Source organism: Sardina pilchardus, chromosome 18 (assembly GCF_963854185.1).
Source record: "Sardina pilchardus chromosome 18, fSarPil1.1, whole genome shotgun sequence".
Taxonomy (NCBI): Eukaryota; Metazoa; Chordata; class Actinopteri; order Clupeiformes; family Clupeidae; genus Sardina; species Sardina pilchardus.
The window spans coordinates 19,834,525-19,850,947 of record NC_085011.1 but is presented as its reverse complement, the minus strand read 5'-3'; the positions used below and the strand labels follow the sequence as shown (position 1 = coordinate 19,850,947).

The 16,423-nt window shown below is 49.2% G+C and overlaps 1 protein-coding gene across 1 annotated transcript in view; it reads right to left on the bottom strand.

The window, feature by feature from the left end:
• The window catches only part of dst (dystonin), a 95,634-nt gene that overhangs the window by 32,036 nt on the left and 47,175 nt on the right, over positions 1 to 16,423 (bottom strand). Inside the window, exons 43-53 of the mRNA XM_062519954.1 lie at positions 15,333 to 15,459; positions 15,054 to 15,110; positions 14,304 to 14,542; positions 13,712 to 13,841; positions 12,962 to 13,161; positions 11,422 to 11,917; positions 9,301 to 10,769; positions 1,686 to 1,847; positions 1,228 to 1,398; positions 820 to 986; positions 151 to 310 (exon numbers count right to left, since the gene is read on the bottom strand). Coding sequence (XP_062375938.1) covers positions 151 to 310; positions 820 to 986; positions 1,228 to 1,398; positions 1,686 to 1,847; positions 9,301 to 10,769; positions 11,422 to 11,917; positions 12,962 to 13,161; positions 13,712 to 13,841; positions 14,304 to 14,542; positions 15,054 to 15,110; positions 15,333 to 15,459 — 3,378 coding nt within the window. The remainder of the gene's footprint in view (positions 1 to 150; positions 311 to 819; positions 987 to 1,227; positions 1,399 to 1,685; positions 1,848 to 9,300; positions 10,770 to 11,421; positions 11,918 to 12,961; positions 13,162 to 13,711; positions 13,842 to 14,303; positions 14,543 to 15,053; positions 15,111 to 15,332; positions 15,460 to 16,423) is intronic.

Genomic DNA, 16,423 nt, shown 5'->3' with positions numbered 1-16,423 from the left:
ACAACAACAACAAAAATAAACATAAAACTGAAAATGAGGTGATGATCGAGGCATGACTCGAAATAATATGAAATCATAAGAAGACAACAACATAAGGAAATTCAACATAAAACGAACAACATGATGGGTTTGAGTGACGTTCCCCTGTACCTTATGCTGGGAGATCTGCTCCTCCAGTTTGGTGGTCTGGGTACCGATGGGCTCGGAGTTGGCCAGGCGCTTCTCTGTGGCCGTCAGCCACTCAGACAGGGGCTCCAGCGTCTCGTGGAACTGCTGAGCAACCACCAGGATGCTCTCCAGCTGCTTGTGTCTGTATGGGGGGAGAACAGAAGGGTGTTTACCTGTAGTATAAGTAACATTTTTATGAATTGAGTTGATAATTACTCCTAAATTCCAATTCAATTCATGAATTTGAGTTGAATTTGAATTTAGGTCAAAAACAGCATTATAAAATTACAAATCAAATTTTAATTAAAGGAAGTAGAGTTGAAATTCAATGACATGTAAAGAAATGTATAGACATAGTTTAAGTGTAGAGTAACAATGAAGCTTTACAGTAAAAATGATAAACAATTTTAAATTGTTTACTGTTATATTTAACTATTGCATTGTTGCTATTTGTATGCCGCTTTGGACAAAAGTGTCTGCCAAATCCCATAACCATATACATATCTACATAGATTTATGAGTGATAGTGTATATCTACTGTATATATCTCTATCTGATCTCTCTCTCTCTCTCTCTCTCTCTCTCTCTCTCTGTCTATCTATCTGTATAAAACAGCTCTGTTTCTGAAGAGCAGAGTGAGTGTAGTGTTACCTGCTCTCGGCCTTCTTCAGCAGGCTGTCCCAGCGCTGCCCCAGGCCCTCCACCTCCCGGCTGACCTTCTCCTTGTCCTCCGTCTCCGCCAGCTCCGTCACCTTCCCCGCCTCCTTCTTAATCAGTTCCACTGTGGGCCTGCGGTCGTCCAGCAGCCTCTGCAAGAGCTGACCCGGGGGAAAAAGCATACAGATATTCAGCAATGTTCCCAAGTGCATATTTCATGCACTGTCATGTCAAACTGTCTGTGAGTTAAAATGAACATTCACGCAATGTAAACAGGCTGTCAACAGTTTGTAGACAAAAAAAAAGCAGATGTCTATACAATTCACAAATATACAAATGAATGGGCTTACATGTTGCATGTACAGTACACTTTCAAACAAAAAACAACATTTAGGCACTCACTTTCTGCTCTTGTATTTGGGCCTTGACCACTTTAAATTCGGCAGATGGAGGCTTCTGGTTGGCCACCAGCTCCTCCGTGTCTGTTAGCCAGCTGAGAAGAGACTCCAGGGCGTCCTGGAACCTCCCACAGTGCAACAGGGCCTCGTGCAGCTGGGCCGAGCGCTCCGCCACCTGAGAACAAGTTTGCACGCTCAGATTTTTTTTCATCTCACTAACACGACTGATACGTCACTGACCAAAAGGCTGCAGCAACACCTGTCTCAATTGTGCTTAAAGCAGAACGGCTGCTCAACGTAGATTTAGACAATTCAGTGACCAGAGGTAAGAAAAATCTCGAGTTGAACATAAATCAAGAAGTGCAATGAAAACGGCCTTGACAAGTAGTTCCAAAAACCTCATCTGTATTTGGACTGTGATGTACATCCAAGTAATCAGTGGAAAGGTTAATCATATCTCACCTTCTTGTTAAGCGAGTTCCATCTGGTGTTGACATCCTCTAGGTCCTGCTCCAAGGCCTTGGTACTGGTCCCTTTGGCAGCATTTTGAATAAGTCCCTGGCCAATCCAGTTCAGGTCTTGTAACTGGGCCTGTAACGTCTCAATTGCATCTTTCTGGAAGACCTGCAATTAACAAACATCCCTTTTACTAGATGCTGCTTTCTTAAATGCTGATAAACAAACGAATAACTGGATTAGAACCGAATGTTCCGATCAGCTTGAAGTCATGCCTATGGGCCAACAGTCTGGTTTTATGTCTAAAAAAGGAATCATTTGTCTCCAAACCTACTTTCCCTTACACCCAAGTCCAGGCCAAGAAGTATTACGTTATAAATAATAGGCAAAGTAGAACAAAATACACGCCATTTCATAAACAACTCGCCCATTTCCCCTCCATTAGATATGGCCTTCCTTGTTGGTTATGGAACAGTTTGTATTTGCCAGCCTGTGTCCTGCTTATGAATCATGTTAACATCTCCATACCCTTTTAACCATTCAAATGGCACACCTCGTCAAAAATTACTCCCTTGTCTAGTATTGCAAATTGTCCCTGTGCTACTCCCTGATTAAAAGACTGTGTGGACACTGCTGGTCTCCAGTCCTCTGTTATTTTCACCCTTGCCTAAATATAGCCCATTGTCATTACACCATGTTAGCGTGTGGTCATAACAAGCGGTATATCACAGGTCAGCAGAATCCAGGCGGAGACTGCTGCCATCGGCCGGAGCACAGCTGCACAGGATCACTGAGTCAGAGGCCCGGCAAGTGGCCCAAACCCAATTCAGCCGGCTGATAATCTGATCTAGGCGGGGCAGCCGGAGACCCCTTCTCCCAGGAAGCACTAATCAGACGTGCCACATGTATCCAGAGAAATGTGTGATTGCTGCTGTCAGGGAGGCGGCTGTCCGGGCCGTGCTATTTCTGGGTACCTGCGGGGGACAGAGGCCCGTGAGGTCCAGCTGGGATGTATCCATGGCAGCGATGGCAGCCAGCATGCTGGCGATCTCCTCCTCCCCCATGCGTTTGTAAATGGGGTGGACGCCGTTGGCCAGGGCCAACAGGAAGTCCTCGATGTCGGCGATGTTGTACTCCAGGGAACTTTGCTCGATGTCGTACGAATTCTCGTCCGGTTCCATGAGCCCGCCGTCCGTGCACGTCTCCGGTTGCGTCACGAGGACGCTGGTCAACTCGCACTCGTCCTGAGGCGACGTGTCCTCCAGTAGTTCCGCGGTGGGCAACTCCTCGTAACCCGCAAACGTCCGCGAGCGCCTCTCCTTACGCATCCTCCTGGACGAGCCCGACCCAGAGCCCGACCCCGAGGGCAGCGAAGGTATGGAAGGTATCGATCCCTTTGAGTCTGTGCGGTCCCCATTGGTAAGCCCATGCTCCACTCCGCTAAGGTCAACAACGCACGAATCCCTGGCGCGGGCATCCGGCAGCGGACTGTTGCTGTAGAGGCGTGACGCGGGCAGCGGCTCCTTGACGGGCGAGAAGGGGAACTCCTCTTGGCCGGAGCTGAGGGACCGCCCTGGCCGGAGGTCGCTGGACACGTGGACGGCCTCGGTGGAGGAGAGGCTGCGGGTGCCGGGTCCGGCCCGACGCTGGGCGCGCTGCCGCCGCTTGTCCCTCTCGGCCGTGGGGCTGCACAGGCCCGAGTCGTCCTCGGAGGTCAGCGAGTTGGCCATGCTGCGGCCCCGGCCGTCGTGGTTGAGCGGGCAGCGCGGGTCGCGTCGGTCGCCGCTCCCGCCGCCGTCGGTGGACAGGGTGCCGCTGCGGCTGGCGTACTCGGTCATGTGCGTGGGCGCGAACGTCCGCCAGGAGCGCCGGTGCTGCGGCTGCTCCTTGCCCGCGCGCTCGCCCCCCGACGCCCGGCTCTTGGGCACCATGGTGCCCGCCCCCCGGATCACGTCGCCGTTCAGCTTCAGCCCGTCGAACACCGCCCGCTCGTCGAAGCGGCCCACCTCCCTGGCGCGGAGCTCGAAGGCGCTGGACGACGCCAGGACGCCGTTCCCGCACAGGGTGCTCAGATCCAGCGTCCGGTGGGTGTAGGGCAAGGTGCCCACAAAGTGCCTCGAACTCAAGCTGCCCTTGGAGCCGGAGTCTATCTGCTCGTTCAGTCGCACAGTGTCATATATGGACCTCTGAGGGACGTAGCAGTCGTCGATGTTTAGGTCTTCCTCGTCGCCCTTGCCCACGCAGGACGGGTTCTGGCGCAAGCAGTCCGGTCTGCTCAGAGGCTTACCCATCCTGACAAGTCCAATCTAACTCGACTAAATGCTAAGGTTTCAATCTGATCAATTATTTGTATAAAAATAAGTACATGAGGTATCAATTTTCAGTGCATACTCATTCAGTAATACTCAGTAAAAAAATGTTTCAAAACGTTAAGGTGCTTATAAGAATGTAGTATATCCAGACATTTATCATAACATGCTATGCTTTTGATAATTTATTAAAAACAAAAAGTAACAGTACGAAAATAAATAGAGCAAAAATACTTTATAACACTTCGTCACAAAAAATGGCTAAACACTTAAGAAAATAGACTCAGTAGAAAAAATAAGCTAGACTACAAAAACAATATTTCCATATATAGCAAAAGCACAGCTGACTTATTCTCTTACTGCTGCTATGCTTGTGAACAACAGCATGGTATTCCTCTGAGCAGCACGTCCACACAGAGAGCCAGACTTAGTCCATTCCCATTCGGTCCCATTGTCACAACTTGCTCATTGTTGCCTGTTCCGCCGGCAGCAGGTTCCACACTTCCAACATCCCGTAGACAGACACACGCAACAAAAAAATAAAACAGCAATAAAAAAAAAAGTGCTTCGTTCTTCCAAATCCCTGAATCCTCACAGAGGCTGACAAACTCCTTCAGTGCAAAAGAGGCATATCCTGAAACAAATCCACTGATCCACCAAAAACAAAAGGCAATCAAAGAGAGAGTCAGTGCTCCTGGATGAACAAAAAGCCTCTGCTGCCTCTCTCTCTCTCTCTCCCTCTCTCTCTCTGTCTCTCTTTCACGCTCTCCGTCTCTCTCTCTCGTGGCTTGCCCCAGCAATGACAGACACCCTCCTGGCAGTGGACTAATGGCCCCGCCCCCCTCTGCTCATTATTCAGGCAACATCTGCCACGGCTCTGTGCGTGGAGCCGCTCCAGCACATGTTGATTGGTGGACGCTTGACCCTTTTCTCTCTCTCTCTAGCTCTCGCTCTCTCTCTCTCTCTAGCTCTCTCTCTCTCTCTCTCTCTCTCTCTCTCTCTCGCTCTCACTCTCTCTCTCTCTCTCCCTCTCTCTCTAATTCTCCCCTTCTGTCTCTATGGGCCACATGACTTAACTTCTTAGTCATCCATTGCGAGCCAGTACTATTAGTACTCACTAACTCTAGGGGCAAGCACCCCCCCCCCGCAAAAAAAAGAGAAAGACACACGCGCACACACACACACACACACACACATTTCCAAAAGCTCCAACTGTGATGACATCACACCGGGCAGAAATAGATTCTCTCCCTTCATCTCTCTCTCTCCCTGTCTCCCCCTCATTCTCTCTCTCTCTCTCGCTCTCTCTCTCTCACTCCTTTCTCTGTCCGCTGTTTTCAGTACCGGGTTGTTGCGGACCCCGCCGATCCTCCTAATTGGAGTGGAATTCTGAGGGAGGCAGAGGTCCCAGGTAATTTAACACCGGCAACTCTGCCACTACTATGCTGGGGCTTTTTTTTTCTCCCCTTCCATTTGTTCACCATTTTTGATGATATCAAGACAAACAGCAGGAGAAGAATGGCGTAGGGGAGAGACATGATATATAAAGAAAAGTCATTTGTGTTCTGTTACAGTTCGTGTTGCGATAACACAGAGAGAGTTCAGACAGACCCTGGCACCATTCTCACCCCCTCAGTTGAGAGAAAGGGCAGAAGAAAGCAAATGAGGAATACGTAGTTAAAGAGATCTCTTGGATTTAGGAAAGGGATATTTTATATCTGAATCTCTTTCTTTCTGGCGTAAGCCAGGCACTGCATTAAAGAGAAGTTGGATATTTGTCTACTTTCACCCCAGGACACAGGCTCCCAGTTCAAGATGTCTTATGACTTCAGAATTAACTTATTTGTTATACAACAGCTCATTTGAATAGCACAGAAGAGGGACAAACAAGTTCAAACACTGCAAACAAACTCCAACAAAACACAACTTAGTGTCAAATATTAAAATGAAGTACTGCGATAACTCAGAAAGTCTTTTCAAACTACAAGGGTGTGTCGTGGTTAGGCCACCAACCATACAAGCCTGCTTGAGGCTCACACACACACACACACACACACACACACACACACACACACAACAGATGACACCACTTGGTTTCAATGAAAGAAAAGAAAAGAAATCTCCTCATTGTAATGCACCAGGGGCTTTCACAGCTCTGGGTCATTCACCTAGGCTCTCCACTTCACCCTGAGATCGCACGCAACCTGAGCACTGGTGAAATGTTAACTGCGTCAGCGCACAATAACGCGTGTCAGCTCAGAAGTTTCAGGGCCGGTGGTTTCACATGTCCCTTTTCCTTGCGGTGTGAGCAGCTCGGAGAGGAGACCGTGAGTAAGCGCCACTCTAGGGGCCTACCTATAAAATACAGGCTGTTTTCAAAGCCCTGCGCCCCCCCCCCCCCCCCAAACCCCAACCAACAGAGGACGGGACTCACACTGACTCACGGAACGGATATGTCGCAGGCATCATGGGAGGTTCCGATCTAAGTTCGCACTACCCCCCCTACACACACACACACATACACACACACACACACACTGCACCACCCATATCTCTATCGACCCAGAGGTCTCCGCTTCTTATGTGGCCTACAATGCCAGTCGCCGTGTTAGCGAGAGCCCTCAGAAGTGGCAAAGGCGTGACTGCCAGAATGAAGACGCTGCCACAGAGGCATGGCACGACCCGAGACAGAAGCGGGGGCTTCAAAGGGGGGAGTTCGTTCTCACCACACCGCGCCGACGCCACTCTGCCAGGGCAGTAATGAACCTCGCTGTGGCGAGACAATGAGAAGCTGTAAATGTGATTAGCAATGCTGGCTTCATGAGCTCCACTGATAAGCACTTAAGAATCATGGGACTGCAGCAAAAATCCATTTCAACGAAACAAAACCAAAACCAAACAAAAAAACGAGAAATCCTCGGTCTGACGCCTTAAACACAAAAGGGGAAGAAAAATCCAATGGCACAAAATCAAGAGGCACAAAAGGCTCTTTTTTAATGGATAAATGATCAGGGTGATTCTCTTGAGGAGAATGGAGTCCCCCGTGAGAACAATGGTGATCTGTTTCACTGCAGCTGAGGTAGGAACAAGGGCCCTGCCTATAAGGCCCTCGTGGGGCCCAGGGACAATGACAGCAAGACCAGCCAGTATGGGGGCCCGGCGCTCAGTCACAGATGAGGCCTTTCAACCCCACAGACGAATGCCTTTCAATCCCCCTCTCTGCTGACAAGACTGGCACCGATAAAAAAACAAAAAAACAAGACAACATAAATGATGAAACAACACTGATTTGATTTGTAGGAGCTTGAAATCTATTGTTGAGTCCCTTTATCGGCTCATTGTGACTGAAAAGGCTCTGCCCTTTGTTATGCGTGTGACATAAATAAAGCATTTTAATATCCCAAAACCAGAAATAGGTTAAGCCTCTTTCATCAACTCCAAAGGCATTTAAGGGCTTTTAAAGCATTTTTATCCTAGTATATTGTAAGTCTTGATAATGGTTATCCTCCCTTTATCTGGTAATGATATAGTAAACAGATTTAGTCTCTCAGCTGTACCCCATTTTATAGCAAGCATAGTGCTGTCTGAGCAAGCATAGTGTTTGTCTTTTAAGGGTTCCTTCAGTGAGACTGGAGGTGTTATACAAGAGGATGTATTCAAATCGCACAGCCAGATCAACTCGGAGAACACACACTGGTCTTACATGATTCAATATCAGCCTAACACGACTTCATGACAAGGGATTTAGAGTTCAGAGGACCAGAGGCAGATGTGCTTGTCTCTGTCCTTTAGTGGAGCAGAGAGCTATAATAATGCTGCATCAACTTTTCCACACAGGCAAGGGTGGGAGGGGCCAGCTTCTCACAGCTGACCGGAGCAACCCTCTCGCCCTGAAGCCAGTACACGGGCATCAGCGTGGGCATGGACAGGTGGTTTTGCTGTTTACTGATGTGGAGGGAATTAAAGCGACCATAACCCTGCTGTGACCAGCAATATGGCAATACGGCAGCTGGTGGCAGAGAAGTTGGACGAGCGGTCGGTCTGACGTTCACTGTGGCTGCATTTTGCCGGTTCTCTCATTTTGGATAATTTAGTTTTGGCTGATTCAGTTACAGCCAAATTAAAATGCTGCACAAAAGATCTGGGCCTGTGCAATTAAGGATGCAAAATGCAATGTTTGCAGTCAGTTCTGCTATAATTGCATAACTATAAGAGGCGTTCTTAACATGCTTATGCATTTCATAAATGTGACCTCTTACTTTTAGAACATTTATTGCATTTATGCTTTTTCATCACAAATGCAAACAAAAAAGAAACAACTCTTTGAGGAGCTTAACTTTTGACTTTTTCTTTCTCTATGAACATCATAGCTGTTGGTCTAGGGGTATTTTTATTTTTCACAACACAAACTACATATTGTACCTCATATAACAAAAAACAATCACACTTTGTCAGTTTATATAAGCAATACCAAATACAACTGACTTTCATTGGCTTTCATTAAGCAAAAATGCCATTAAAACTTTCTCTTTAAAGGCACTGGGGTTGTAAGCTCTCAAGGAGATAACAAGAACAGATGCTTTGGGCAGCCACCAAATTAGCTGGTGGGTTAAATAATGAAACAGTCAGCCTTTTCACCCCTCAGAGCACTGCGAGTGGACGGCCTGCCATACCCCAGTAGCCTTCAACAGAGGGCCGGGCAGAACCCCTGCCCCTCCCCTGCACCCCCAACCTTTCACGGGGGCGGGCGGGCGGAACACACGACACCCCGCTGGCCCCCAGCTGGCTTCTTGGTCACCCACAACAAAGGGCTCATGGGCCGGGTCTCTTTTGTTAACGCCAGCTGCTCTCCAAAGCAACACACTCAACATGCAATCCCCCAACCAACCACACACATACACACACACACACACACACACACACTCGGCAATATTCTGCTGAGTAATTTTAGACGGGTCAAAGTGACATAAGCACAGAAAGAGGAAGTATGTGGGGTGTGGCCACTCAACTACACGACCTTTTGAAAGCAAAAAAATGTGAAGCTGAGACTGAAGTATTCTATCCACTTATAAGGAAGGAATAAAACTTTTCAATTTTTTTACGATAAATATACACTACTGTCTACTACTACTAATAAAAAGCCAAAACAGCAAGTTTTGAGAGTTTGAGAGGGCATATTTTTCCATCTATTTCATAATGGCTACTTGCCATATTCTACTCTATCCCTTTAAAAACACAAGACTGAACTTTCCCAGTAATCTAGCATGCCCCTGCCCTTTCACCAGAAGATCTTGTACCCTTAGCCGTCTTACCTTGAATGACTCCAGCTGCTGGTTTATGACGTCCATCTCCATGCCGACGGGGCCCTGGGACTCGTCCTGTTCCTCCGCCTTCTTGAGGCCGGCGGTGAAGTCCTGCAGCTTCTGCTGGAGCTCCTCCATGCGGCCCAGGGTGCCGTCCACCTGCTCCTGCCGGCCACGGGCGCGGTCCATCAGCTTGCCGCTCTGCTTGGCCAGGGCCTCCAGGTCCCTCTTGGCGCCCAGCAGGTCCGGCGAGGCCTCGGTCTCCAGCATCTTCCGGCAGGTGTCCTTGGCGTTGGCCGCGTTGGCCGTCAGCTCGGTCAGCCGCTCCACGAAGCCCCGGACGTCGTCCCTCTGCGCTCGGAGGGCCTCGGCGTCGCGGGCCACCGGCGGCATGCCGTCCAGCTCGTCGTCCAGGTCGGCGAAGCTGGCGAACATCTCGCGGACGCTGCTCTGGAACTTACCGATGCCCTGCAGCTTGCCCTCCAGGGCCGAGCAGACGCCCTCCACCTCCTTCCGGACGGCGCCGTGCTCTTTCTCCAGGCTGTCGGCCTGCAGCAGGAGGTCGGTGACGCCGTCGGCCTCGGGCATGTCCACCACCAGGCCCTGGGCGAGGCTGGTCAGCTGCCGGACCTGCTGCTCCACCTCGGCCAGCGTCTTCTGCTGGGCCTTCATGCCGCTCAGGTTCTTGTTGCTGTAGGCCTGCACGCCCAGAGCCGACTGGCCGTCCAGCTGCTTCCTGGCCCCGTCCAGCTTGTCCTTGGCTTGCTTCTGGGTGTCGCCGAACTCCTTCAGCTTCTGCGCCAGCTTCTCCAGCGACTCCTTCTTGTCCTGCAGCCGCTCGCTCAGCTTCTCCACGCCCTTCTCGATGGCCGCCCGCTCCTCCCGGACCGCCTCGCCGTCGGCCGTGCTGGCCTCCAGGAGGCTGTCGGCGGCCGTCTTGAGCAGCTCCACCTGGCCGCGGTGCTTGTCCACGTCCTTCTGGATGGCCTTGACCTGCGCCAGGGCGCTCTCCACCTCCGCCGGGCTGGCGCTGACCTTGACGCCGCCGCCGCGGCCCTCGCTCTCCTGCAGCCAGGCGCTCAGCTTGTCGGCCTGCTCGCCGTAGCGCCGCGCCAGCTGCAGCGCCCCCTGGAGCTTCTCGCCGCGCTCGGCCGACGCCCGCCTCACGTCCTCCCAGTTGGACTTGAGCGCGGCCAGCTGGCCCTGCAGCGCCGCCTTCTCCGCGCCCTCCGTGCTCTGCAGGAGGGCCTCGCCCTCGCGCACGATGGTGCCGTACGACTCCTCGTGCTCGCCGAGCGCCTTCTGCGCGGCCGCGTGCTCGCTCAGGCTCCGCCGCAGGACCTCGGCCTTGGCCGAGACGGGCTGCGGCCCCGTCTGTTCCAGAAGCTTCTCGTCCAGCCAGTCCTGGAAGTCTTTGGACGTCTGGTGGAACTGCTGCGAGCTGGCAAAGGCCGAGTTGAGCTGCTGAATACGTTTCCCTAGGAAAAACAATTCCAGAATAATAAAAATGCCCATTGTTAGTTTAACTCAAATAAAACTGCTACAATTAAAGTATCAGTTTGGAGGTTATGAGGTTACAGTACAGTACATGTATACAGCTTTGAGACAAACATAGACAGCTTTGAGAAGAGAACCATTTATAAGGGAACACAAGTTTAGACAATAAGGCATATACAACTGATATACAATACAAAAAGCTACTACATGGAACAGCGTTTGGAAGCTTTCAAGCCATGTGGCAGAACATGAAGTCAAACTAAACTCACTAGACATGGAAAACCATTCAGACGTGTCCAGACAATGAAGCATATGCTTCTGTGTGCTCAAAAGCAAAATGTCATTACTATCATAACAATTATGGCATTAGCCACTGGCAGTGAGGTAAGAAAGCACACATTGTGACAGAATATTAATGACTAGTTGACCTGGGGGGCTTTTTAAACATAACTGAGCTCTATTGTTTACGTGTCTGGAATCAATCAGTGAAAACTTAAATAATGTTTTGATCACTCCAAAAAAACAAGAGTGTCTAGTCACTAACACTTCCTGGGAAGAAGTCCAAAAAAAAAAAGAGAAAAAAAGCGTGGGGATGAGTTCAGCGGAGTTGAGATGAGGTGAGAGTCGACTCACCTGCTTTGTCCTCCAACACCTTGAACGGCTTGGTGACGGCGTCCAGCTGCTTGGCGAGGTCAGCGCGGAGGTACTCCTCGGCCACGAGGGCCGACAGCTCGCCGCACAGCGCCTCGGCCTCTTTGAGCCGCTTCCGCTCGTCCCTCAGCTGGGCCAGGGTGGCGTTGGTGGCCTCCAGCTGCTTCTTGACGGCGTCGGGCTGCGAGCTCAGCGCCTGCTGACCCTCCAGCTGGAGCTCCAGGGCGGCCGAGCTCTCGGCGAGGCCGCGGAGCAGCTCCTGGAACTGGGCCGTCTTGCCCGCGGCCTGGTCGATGAGGCCGGCCCGCTGGCCCAGCTGCCCGGTCAGGTCTTGCCATTTCTGGGTGACGGAGGCCAGCTGCTCCTTCACCGCCCCGGCAGACGGGTCCTGTGCACCCGACGAACTCAAGATGGCCGCCGCAGCCTCGTTCAGCTGGTCATACTGGGGCTTGCGGCTGTCAAACTCCTTGAGGAGAATCTAAAGCAACACAGAGTGGGATATTCAGATCTTTGCATGCCTGATCACAAAAGTGAGGCACACCAGAATACCATCTTTGATTTTGACAGAAAGCTAAGCTTCAATTTTCTATACAATTATTATAAATCATGTTTATTACATAATGGCTTCTGATTTTCACTTTGAAATTAGGTCTGGGAAGTCTTCAGACTCATACGCATAACTTAAAAAGCCAAGCATAGATTCCACGGCATTAATATTAAGGGTTATGCCATTAATGGAATTAATATTAACGGTTATAATGTATTTTTGTGACCAACAAAGTAGTTATAGTTGTTTATTCCACTGCTCGGTTGAGTTCCCCATTGTCCTGCGTTCTATAAGGGTGTGCATTAACTTTAGATATACGCACGGCTATGAAGTAGTTCCATTGTTTTTGACCGTATCACACTTGAATATTAATTCGCCAAATTTGTTGTGAAGTTTAATGCACTGTCACGTTACATACAAGCTGTAAAATACAGACGTTCGTATCATAGTAACGTTTAGCATATGACAGAGGCGTCATTTAGCTAGTTAGGTGGCAGTAGGCTAAGAAAAATAGCAATCTTTCAAAGTTAACGTTCATCAGAATCTTGGGATATGCCAGCTTGACAACGGGAGATTAGAACTAACGACTGGCTTTTGGCCATAGCAACCATCCATTTAGAACTAGTAACCGCAGTTTGAGAAATTAGTTTAAATGTGTCTGGGAAAAGTAGTTCTACAAATAACACAGTTCTAGCGATAAAACATTTAAATTAGCACTGGAAACGAACACAACGCAGTGGCAACAGTGGAATAAGCGGGATAATGGACTTCACGCCGTGCGGTTATTCAAAGTTAATGCACTTTTCTAGACGGAACGTCCCTCCGCTTCGCGTCGGGCCGTATCACCGTCTAGAACGTGCATTAACTTTGAATAACCGCACGGCGTGTCGTCCATTATCCCGTACATAGCTGTATGTAGCTATCCCATTTCTATCTAACTCTTGGCATCCATGAGTCATCTGGGCCGATCATCACCTGGACTTGCTGCTTCTGCATCTTGAGCATGTTGGGGTCCACAGACAGGGGCCCCAGCACGCCGGCCATCAGCTCCTTCTCCTGCAGCCACTGGCGCAGCTGCGGCTCGGCCGTCTGGAAGAGCTCCAGCATGCGGGACGACGCCTCCAGGTGCTGCTTCCTGTCCGCCACCGAGCCGCTCACCTCTTCCCACGCTGCGTCTGGGGTGTCGGAAACACAATAAACACCTCTCAGTAACACTCTCTCTCTCCATCTCTCTCTCTCTCTCTCTCTTTCTCTCTCTCTCTCTCTATGAGCACAATCAGCTGACTGATAAACACAGCAACCCAGACGAGGACAAACTGAATGAGTGGGGGAGAGAGCAAACCTCAAAAATAACAGTACTGAAACGCTCATATAACACCTCGGTAATCAAAACAGCGTCAGTGATGCACTGTGCCAAAGCACCAATAAGGTTGTGTTGTAGAGTTACTTTTTTGTTTGTGGCTGAGCCTAGTAAACGTCTTCATTTGTAACACCCACCATTTTCCCAAGAGTGCTTAGATAAGACTGACACTTAAGGAAGACGCACAGCGTCAGACAAGGCCTGGAGGAGGGTTGACTCCTTAGACACGCCGGCCAATCTCGCCGTGTCGTGTCCTCCCGATTTCCTCGGGAGTTCTTGCCGACGCAGCGCTGCCTGCGGAGTGATATCTACGAGCTGGTAGTGCCTGACAACCGATGATGGATCGGGAGACGAGCAGCACATACCTATCTCGGCCAGCATCTGTTTCCACTTGGCCGCTTCGGGTGAGTCCGGGTTCTGCTCGATCAGCTGAAGAAGCTTCTCTCTCAGCTGCTGCAGCTCGGTCTGCTTTTGTTTCAAGCCGTCTTCAAAGGCCTGAGGGATGAGAGGCGCACTCCAGAAATCAGGGATGCGTAGCACAGTGGTATTTGTCTCTTTCTCGAGTTGCTTTAAACTTTGATTGAATTGGGTCATACAGAGGACACTGACTGCACACTCGCTCCAGGACAACAGGTTGAAAAGTAGAGCCCTTACAATGAAACAATGATCATTTTATATGGCTAATTAACCTTTCCATTAATCACACTAAGGACCACTGGCAGTGGACATGCATAGACAGTGCTATTCCTTATGTTGTGGGCTTACTCATCAGGGAGGCTCTTGGTATATTAACATCATAGCTGAAGAAATTTTGCAAAATCAATATAGGGTACTGTATACTACTCACAAAAAGTCAGGGATATTTCAAGATGAACCTAAAATCCATTAAATTTCACCCGAAATCCAGATATCCATAACTTGTTGCGAGTAGTGTATAAACCGCAGCTAATGGTATACCTTCTGTTGCTCCATCTGTGCTTTGACGGAGTCTTTCCCAGCAGCCCCGGCGGCGCTCCAAGACGCCGCCGTCTTCTTCATGTCTGCCAGCCAGGTCTTCATGGCTCCACCCTGCTCGCGCGCCTCCTTTATGTCCCCGCGTCGGCGGCTCAGCTCGGCCTCCCGAGCCCTCAGCAGCTCCCCCAGGGTCCTGTAACCCTCGTCCACCTGGGCCATGCTCTGCTGGACCACCATCAACTCTGTGGGTGGTTTCAGTCAGACACCAGACAGAAGCCCGTCAAACATCTCCCCCAAAACCTCAAGCTCAACCCGCCAGCCACTGTGGAGAGCTCTGCTGTAAACAGTTGGCCCAGGCTGGGGGTGGTGGGGTCCAAACACTCTGTATGCAAACTTCCTGCTGGTTTACCTCTCAGTGGGGCTTACAGAGAATGGGGGGGGGGGTGTAGAGACAGAGAGGAAAGCCACAGAACCCCCACACATCTACAGTATGCACCATGCCGACAACGCTTCAGGATGGTGAGAAGATATTATCAGTAGCGTACCCAAACGTTGTGCATTAGCTATAATCATTTATTATTAAATGATTTATTAATTCACTATAATTCAAAGAAACTTACTTCACAGCACACCACCAACACATGGACTCCACGGGTGCGAGTGCTCCCTGAGAATGGAGCCCATGATCTTGGTGGTGTTGCTCTGCCAGCTGTGAGAGTTGCGTGTTTTCGCTCCGCAAAAGAATGCATTTACCTTTATTGGTTAAATAAGCATGCGATCCTGGTCCAGAGCCATTAGTAACAGCTGACCCTAGAGAAGACAGAACAAAACCAGAACAGCCCATGCCTCCACCATGAGAAAAGAAGCAGACACGTCAACACCAAAAAGCTGTATTAAGACTTCTACACACTCCCCAAGGTGCTGGCAACCCACACCAAGCTCTAGGAGACCACTGCAGACCAGGTCGTAAAAGCACGTACAAGACTGCTATTCAAAAGCATTCGAGCTATTTCAAATACACGTTGGCAGTACCTGATTTCGGATGGATTTTGGCCTTGGCAGGAGATGTCAAAACACTGATTAGGCTACACAGAGCAGAGCCTTTGCTATTTATATCCTGAACCATGGGAGCCTTGGAGGTCCATTCTTCCAGCAGTGCCTGAGAAGGGAATAATGAGTGTTATAAAGCACTTTACACAAAAAAACTAAGTCTGAAATATGTGTGCTACGTTGATAACTAAAAAATGATTCAACAGAGAGAGCTTGGACGACAGTGTGTAAGAGGAACAGCCAACTACAGCTCAGAGAGCGGAGAACAGAATTCTTGGAGATCAGACTCTCGCCCAATTAGAGCAATTTCAGATTCTTTTGAAAGCATTATTCAAATAACTTACAGTTTGATTCCTTTCAAGATACTGAAAGCAATCATTATTTCTTGCATATTTCTCAATATGCAAAATGCCCTGTAGAGAGAGAGAAAGAAAGAAAGAGAGAGAGAGAGAGAGAGAGAGAGAGATAGAGAGAGAGAGGTAGGCTCTTCCTCCTATCTTTGATATACGACCTAGATATTTTTGGTTCATTACTACAACGCCTTTAATCTTCTTGCGTTTTGGGGTCGTGTAACAGTTCATCATCGCGTGGGGAATTCTGAAGGTTGGGAGTAGCTGCTATTTTGTCCTTCCCCCCTCTGATGGAAAACACCTTTTCTCATTTCGCTGGCACGAGACCTCTAAACAACCACAACCATGAGGTTAACTACTGTACTGAGATCTCTGCTCTATGTCTCTAGGCTATCTGCTGAGGTAGACATACAGAGATTATTCCACAAAATTCATCATTTTAATGAATAAATACATCATTTTAAATGTAAATCATAATGAAGATGGTTAAGCCAAAATGTATGCTGGGCTATTTGTTCTAGTGAATGAATGAATGAATGAATGAATGAAAACGTGCATTACTACATTATCTCTTCTATCATTTTATACTAAGAACAAAAAATACTATATTATGTTTGTACTTTGCTTTGTTTGAATGGATTCTCATGAATACAGATATTCATGAAAATCCATGCAAACAAAGTAAAACATCTACCATGGACGAATGAACGGTAAGTGTTAAAA